Source organism: Euleptes europaea, chromosome 7 (genome assembly GCF_029931775.1).
Source record: "Euleptes europaea isolate rEulEur1 chromosome 7, rEulEur1.hap1, whole genome shotgun sequence".
Classification (NCBI taxonomy): domain Eukaryota; kingdom Metazoa; phylum Chordata; class Lepidosauria; order Squamata; family Sphaerodactylidae; genus Euleptes; species Euleptes europaea.
In genome coordinates this window covers 87,066,964-87,074,824 of record NC_079318.1, presented here as the reverse complement: position 1 = coordinate 87,074,824, position 7,861 = coordinate 87,066,964, and the positions used below count along the sequence as shown (strand labels likewise).

The 7,861-nt window shown below is 48.2% G+C and overlaps 1 protein-coding gene across 1 annotated transcript in view; it reads right to left on the bottom strand.

Moving 5' to 3' along the window:
- Nucleotides 1-1,309: 1,309 nt before the first annotated feature.
- The window catches only part of NXF1 (nuclear RNA export factor 1), a 29,489-nt gene continuing 22,937 nt past the window's right edge, over nucleotides 1,310-7,861 (bottom strand). The window contains exons 16-21 of the mRNA XM_056852777.1: nucleotides 6,042-6,157; nucleotides 4,439-4,481; nucleotides 4,249-4,321; nucleotides 2,400-2,582; nucleotides 2,226-2,286; nucleotides 1,310-1,360 (exon numbers count right to left, since the gene is read on the bottom strand). Coding sequence (XP_056708755.1) covers nucleotides 1,322-1,360; nucleotides 2,226-2,286; nucleotides 2,400-2,582; nucleotides 4,249-4,321; nucleotides 4,439-4,481; nucleotides 6,042-6,157 — 515 coding nt within the window. The 3' untranslated portion in view covers nucleotides 1,310-1,321. The remainder of the gene's footprint in view (nucleotides 1,361-2,225; nucleotides 2,287-2,399; nucleotides 2,583-4,248; nucleotides 4,322-4,438; nucleotides 4,482-6,041; nucleotides 6,158-7,861) is intronic.

The following is a 7,861-nucleotide window of genomic DNA, read 5'->3' as shown; positions in this document are numbered from 1 at the left end:
GGGAAGTGGAACTGATTTTGAGCAGCTTTTTTTTTAGGATGCTCCTGACCTGTAACCTGAGTACTTTTGGTAAGCTATTTTAATGGGATCAAATAATTGTTCTCCTTTTAACTATCTAAATACAAGAATGTGATCTGATGATTGCAAGTTAATTGTTTACCATTTTCACATGGACTAGGGTTTAATAAGAAAACAGAGGCAAGGTTCTGCAGTAATATTTTTACTTGCGAACGATACCCAGACCAAACTGCAAATGTTGAGGTGTGCCTTTTGGCAGGAGAGTAAACGATCCGATCTAGGAAACCTAACTGGAAGCCTCGGGCTTCCTAAGTACACACCTAAATCTAAATGGGACCTCATCAGAGTCATCCAGAACAGTATTTTAATTTATACTACAGTTTGCAGGAACCGGAGTTCCGGGTTGGAAGTGACTGCTCCGTAGAACCTGAAATCTACAGCCCACTGGGGAAGTGGGTAGGTTTCTGTTTCTGGTTTAGAACACTAGAAGACACGCATGGTTTTAATAATAAGTTTTACTAAACACGTTTGATTGAAAGAACTACAGGCAGAGGAGGAACACAGAAGCTACATCTTGCTGAGCGTACCAGCTCATGCTTCCTATCTCTTTTAAGTGGTGAGCAACAGCAGAATCCCAGCAACCGGGGAGAGTGAGGGGACACCGCTTCAGGGGTTATGCTTTGGCGGACTCAGCTTTCTGAGGCCTGGGCTCAGTCTGGTTCCTAAAATCCATGGGAAGCCTCCCCCCAGAGTCCATGGAAGCATCAGCAGGCTGGCATATGGGCACCGGGGCCCTGCCTCTTCCCAACACACAAAAGATGCTAGCCTCGGAGGGCAGGGGGGAGCTCTGAGACCCTCAGAGCCACCAACTGTTGACCCCTTCTTACCCTAGGGCATACAAAACGTTACTCTTGAAAACAACTGCGGCAGAAAAAGGAGCCAGTAAGAGCACGCTAAAAATATACCGTGTATCGAAATCAAGAGGGGAAAAGAAACACGGATGGGGGACTCTTCGCCGTCCAAATGACACACACCGGGGGGCAGCTCAGTCCTCTACAAAGCCAGCCTACACGGTACTTTTCCCGTCGTCTTGTCACCACAGGTACCAGATGCTGCCACTTGGAGCGCCCATCACAGCCTGTGTCTCCAACCTTATTGGGGAACGGCCTCGGCATTCACAGTTGCAAAAGGGAGGGAGTCTCTTAATTTACACAGTGAAACTTTCATTTATTTACAAAAACAGGTCTCCGAAGGATAAAACACGGTTTCCTTAAATTTGGTCGAAGTGATGGGAAGCCAGCGTTCAGTTGAGGAAAGCCACTTCTGGGATCTTCCCCTGAGCCTGTTAAAGAGAACAAAACAAATATCAAGGCTTTTCTTGTCCTCACATGAACACATGAAGCTGCCTTATACTGAGTCAGACCTTTGGTCCATCAAAGTCAGTACTGTCTACTCTGACTGGCAGCGGCTCTCCAGGGTCTCGGACAGAGGTCTTTCACATCACCTACTTGTCTAGTCCCTTGAACTGAAGATGCCTGGGATTGAACCTGGGATTTTCTGCATGCAAAGCAGAGGCTCTACCACTGAGCCACAGCCCCTCCCCATAGCATGCAAAGCTCCAAGTAGAACCCAGGAGTCTCCCACAATCTTCTAACCTTCCCTGAGCGTGGGCAGAACTCTGAGCGTGGGCAGGCTCACAATCCACACCAAGCTCCCTCTGCTAGAGGGGAAGTTCTAACATCACCATTGAAGGACAAAGATTATGGGTCCCACCTTCGGTCTCATCCCAAGGTCTACTCTATATCAGCCTTCTACTGGTTAACCAACTGCAGTGTAAAAGAAGCATAAAGGGAGGGGCTGTGGCTCAACGGAAGAACCTCTGCTTACTCATGCAGGAGGTCCCAGGTTCAATCCCTGGCATCTCCAGCTAACAGGTCGACAAGACAGTTGAAAGACCCTCTGCCCGAGACCCTGGAGAGCTGCAGTCAAGTGAGGTGCCTTGGTTGAAGCTTATACAGCAGTTAGAGCTCAATGCTGGTGGCAGCGGTGGGACCCCCTAGTGCCCCCTCGGCAGTGTGTCCTCAGACTCCGTGTCCTGTCCTACCAAAGTCAAACACCGAGTGAGCAAACTGGCCTACAGATGGGATAACTGTGGTCTACAGTCAGCTGCAGAGAGGGTGGTGGCAGATCTGCTCAAGGACCCTCACCTTGAGCTGGGTGAAAACGTGGGCAGCGTGTGTGTAGTCCCAGTCATTGTCTGACAGGCACCTGTGGACAGAGAGGGGGAAGAGATCAGCACAGCATCGAGGAGGGGTCCAGCAGGGAGGGCACCCGAGCCCCGCTTTCCAGTGTTCCCAGCCCCCCTTTCCAGCAAGGCTTACTTCTGAGACCACTCCAGGTTCATGCCGGACTGCACGGAGAAAGCTTGCAACATTTCCTGCTGCTCCGCGGAGAGCGTGGGCACAGGGCTGGAGGAGGGGGTGGGGGCTGGCATGACAAAAGCCCTGCGGATTTCCTCGTTGGTGGGGTTGCGGATAAACAGCTGGTCGTTCACAATGCACAGCCTGTGCGTGAGAGAAGACTTGGGATTACTACCAAGAAGGGCGCAAGGTGATGCGTGGCTTTGGCTGACCGGTAACGGGAAGGCGGCTGGCGAACAAGGGTAAGATTTGCCAGCTATTGTTGAATCATAGCGTTGGAAGGGACCACCAGGGTCATCTAGTCCAACCCCCTGCACAATGCAGGAAATTCACAACTACCTCCCCTCACACCCCCAATGACCCTTACTCCATGCCCAGAAGATGACCAAGATGCCCTCGCTCATGATCTGCCTAAGGTCATAGAATCAGCATTGCTGACAGATGGCTATCTAGCCTCCACTTAAAAACCTCCAGGGAAGGAGAGCTCACCACCTCTCGAGGAAGCCTGTTCCACTGAAGAACCACTCTAACTGTTAGAAAATTCTTCCTAATGTCTAGACGGAAACTCTTGATTTAATTTCAACCTGTTCGTTCTGGTCCAACCTTCTGGGGCTACAGAAAACTCAGCACCCTCCTCTACATGACAGCCCTTCAAGTACTTGAAGATATTTATCATATCACCTCTCAGTCTTCTCCTCTTCAGGCTTAACATACCCAGCTCTAGAGAGAAGGCTCAAACCCCAGGTGAATACCTTCATGGTGTTCCTTGCCCGGTCTGCCTATTCTTTGCACTAAAAGGTAATTGGAATGGTGCAAGAAACTAAAGGGGCAGCCCCAAGTCCCGGCTTTAGGACTGAGCAGGAAGCTTTCGATATATCAGGAGCGGATTGATTTTCAGGCTTGTTGTATGATCTGCTTATTCTCAACCCCAAATCTCTGTGGCCTACTTATGTGCTGTAAATTTACAATACAAAAGTACACACTCAGCCTCTCTTAAGAGTTTAGATGTGTGTTATCAGTAAGTGATATGTAGCCTACCCTCTTGCTTAAGAACATTGGGCGTGCCTTGTGGAATCAAGCCGAGCTCACCTAACCCGACATTATTTGCCTGAATCCCAGCAACCGGCAGGCCCCAAAGCTGGCTCAGGCCAATGGACCAAGATCTCTCCACCACCCTCGACCCATGCCACTTGTGGGATCTAGTCGAGTTCCACAGGGCCTGTGAGACTGAGAGGTTCTGCCAGGCCTATGGTTGTGGGCAGCAACTGTTTCCATCATAGCTGGCCTCCCTACCCCTTCTTTTCTTCATCTGAACTCAACTGGGATCCTGATTGCTTTCCCTGGGCTCGCCGTGGTCCTGTGCTTGATATATGGGTGCCAACTCATTTGACAACAGAAACTTGATTTTGAATTTAAACTTGAACTATCTATATTCTATTTATTGTATTATGCTTTTAATTGATGTGAGCCACTCTGGGCCCGGCCTTGGCCGGGATAGAGAGCACAATATAAATTCAAATTAAAAAAAAATGAACAGATCAGGAGAGTCAAACGAGTTCCTTCTGCAGGAATGAAAAGCCAGGCTGAAGAGGCTGGTGTACGGTAGGTAAAGAGGACTCTCTCACATGACTGTCAAGTCCTGAGGAAGTCAGATTCGTCTGGCTCATGACAGGCAGAAAAGTCCTTTCTCTTCACCGACATCCCACCCTCCTCCAAAGGCTCTACAACCTGAACTGGTGGCGATATGGAGCCTGCCCTTGTACCACCTACACCCCGACCTGCCCGTGCCCTGAAGGGCCCATTTCGTTACCCGTTATTGCTGGCAGGCACAGCGATGAACACACGAGTGAACCCCCGCAACGAATCCCGACACCTTCCGTCCACTGTAGGGAAAAGAACAACAAACAGAACAGAGATGAGGAAGGGGAATTAGCAGAGCACGCATGCGCTGGCTGCACTGCACGGTGAGGGTGAGAAGGGGACTCCGACAACACACTCACCTTCCTTAAAGACCCCATTAAGTGTGAAACACAGTAGTGTGTTCTGCAAAGAAAAAGAATGGTGTCAAAGACAGCTCGTGACAGCAACCTCATAGGGGTTTATCTAGGGCTGCCAGGCTGTCACCTGGTAACTCGGGTGGGGGGGGGGTTGGAGGCGGGGCAAATGACATCGATGCATTGCCTGACATAATTTCCGCTTTCCATATTTTCCCCACAGGCCTGGAGGTTAGGGATGCCAGGTCCCTCTTCATCACCGGCGGGAGGTTTTTGGGGCGGAGCCTGAGGAGGGCGGGGTTTGTGGAAGGGAGGGACTTGAATGCCATAGAGTCCAATCGCCAGAGCGGCCATTTTCTCCTGGTGAACTGATCTCTATTAGCTGCAGATCAGTTGTAATAGCAGGAGATCTCCAGCTACTATCCGGAGGTTGGCAACCCTACTGGAGGGTAAGGGTGGAGGGAAGGGCCAAATGGCTGGATGGCTGTCTGCCCAAAGGAGCCAAATATTAAGCCCAGGTTATACACAAGTATACTTGTAAGCAAATACTAGTAAGTGCATTTTTTTAAATATGCCCTTGACAGCTTTTCTTTAAGTCGAAAACTGAGTGAGCTATTATAAAATAAATTAGACATTAAGACACACGGTGTTCTAGTAAGTTTCAGAGGGTAGCCATATTCGTCTGCAGTAGACTAAACATCAGTAGCAAAGTAATTCACTACAGATTATCTCACTGCAGATACCAGTTCTCTGTCCCCAAGCATTTCCCCTCTGCTCCAATCAAACCGATTACAAATATGTACTGTACCTCGGCATTCTTTACACCATCTCCCTCCCACCTTCTGACTGGGATATAAAGGCTCAGATCTCCATTCGTATTTGTGTCTCAGGAAGGGAGTTTTCACTCTCGAAAGCTCACACCCTGAAAACCTTGTTGGCCTCTAAGGTGCTGCTGGACTCGAATCTAACTATTCTGGCAAAGTTTTCTGGCTGCAGAATCCTGAGGATCGCACTTTTTTGACCCATTCACAGTTCAATTTATTACTGTCATTATCCAGCAAAGCAACTATTCAAAGGAATTAGCATTGATTAAAAAGGTAAAATATAACAATATATCTATTCATAAGATATTCATAAGATAAAGGAGCCCCGTGGAGAAGAGTAGTAAGCTGCAGTACTACAGTCCAAGCTCTGCTCACGACCTGAGTTCGATCCCGACGGAAGTCGGTTTCAGGTAGCCGGCTCAAGGTTGACTCAGCCTTCCATCCTTCCGAGGCGGGTAAAATGAGTACCCAGCTTGCTGGGGGTAAAGGGAAGACGACTGGGGAAGGCACTGGCAAACCACCCCGTAAATAAAGTCTGCCTAGTAAATGTCAGGATGTGACATCACCCCATGAGTCAGGAATGACCCGGTGATTGCACAGGGGACCTTTACCTTTTTTTAAAAAAATATTCAAAGGGATTATCTGGCCTCATCACCTGCCAGTTATACTAAAATCCCCTCACCCTCCACCCAACACCAGTCTTTTCTTTCCCCACCTCCGCACTTACTGCTGACCTCGCCCATTCCTTGCTGGACGGTCCCTGCTCAGCCAACCCCCCTGCTCACCGTTTGTGCGCAGACGTCCACCACAAAGGAGTTGATGTCGTGTTGAGTCTTGGGCAGCTCGTTGAGAAAGGCCACCACATTCAGCCGCGTATGCTTCAGGAGCCTGAAGCGCATGGCTAGGGGGACGGGGGGGAGGAAGATTGAGACAGGAAAGTATTACGGAATTGGCAATTCCGAACTTCGCTGTAAGATCACATGACCATAGTTCTATGTCAAGGCTTGGCCTCTGCTCTGCCGGACGTTTTAGCTGCTGTTCATATGTTTTATGCCCTTCTCCATTCAGTCAGCATTAAAAAATAATCTGTGGATCCAGAAATACTACACACAGTGCCCGTGTTTGGCCTTAACAGCAGGGACAGGGTTGCCAGCTCTGGGTTGGGAAATACCTGGAGATTTCGCGGGGGGCGGGCAGCGGGCTGAGGAGGGGGGGTTTGAGGAGGGGAGAGACCTTAATGGGGTATCAAGGCATTGATTCCACCTTCCTAAGTGGCCATTTTCTCCAGGGGAACTGATCTCTGTTGCCTGGAGATCGGATGAATAACAAGATATTTCCAGCCACCACCTGGAGTTTGGCAACCCTAAGCATGGAAGATTGATAAAATGAGGTACACTAATCTGACAAAGCTTATAGGGAATGCTGTCAGGTAAACTGCAAGAGGCAGAGCAACAGTTAACTTTATTAAAGAAACACTGTGGAACTCCCTACCCGAGCATGAGGTGACAGCTGCCAACTTGGAAGTTGGCTTCCTAGATGCACCTGGTTGGCCACTGTGTGAACAGACTGCTGGACTTGATGGGCCTTGGCCTGATCCAGCAGGGCCTTTCTTATGTTCTTAAGGCTGTTAAAGGGGAGTGGACATGTTCATGGAGGATCCATGGCTACTAGTCAAAATGAATACCTATTATCTACAGTATCAGAGGAGCATGCTTATTATATTAGGTGATCATAGAATCACACAGTTGGAAGGGACCACCAGGGTGGAACACAAGCAGGATAATGCTGCTGCAGTCGTCTTGTTTGTGGGCTTCCTAGAGTCCCCTGGTTGGCCTCTGTGTGAACAGACTGCTGGACTTGATGGGCTTTGGTCTGATCCAGCATGGCCTTTCTTATGTTCTTAAAGATGACATGTAAGAACATCCCTACTGGTCGAGGAAACAAGGGACACACTGCTATATCATCCATCCTTATAATCAGCATTGATTACAGCAGGGAAGCCGTTGTGGTAGGTATGATAAATCCCTGTAAGGCACAAGTCTCAAGCTTTCCAAGGATGAATGTTATTCTGGTGAATATCTTACTGCCAGATGAGTAACACAGTACAAAAAGTCAGTGCATGTTTATCTGGGTTTATTTATATTATTCTGCTGTATTCATACTGTGTTAGACCTTACTGTTTGAAGACCAGACATTTTATATTCGTAGTTTCTTCTGCTAAAGATGGAAACCAGAAGGTACTACTGGTTTGCCAGTCAAAAAAGGGTTCCAGGACACTGAACATTAAGCGTGTCAAGCACACAATCTCTGTTATTTAAGTTTTACATAAACAGCAGACAGTGTTTGCTAAGGGATAATTATTCTCAACCTAGTCTAGCACAAGCCATTGTTATGAAGAAACCAAAAGCTTTCCTTCGGGTCATGCACCGATCAAAGATACAAGAAAGGAAACATGAAAAAGAATTATTCCCCTAAATTAGTCTTCCCATTAATTAAAGAGTTGTGGACTCTACCACTTGGTTAATATGTACATATGCTGGTTAGCAAAAACAACAGCAACCCTCATTGTTTAAGAAATACTCTTATCTGTTATTTGCACTGTTTG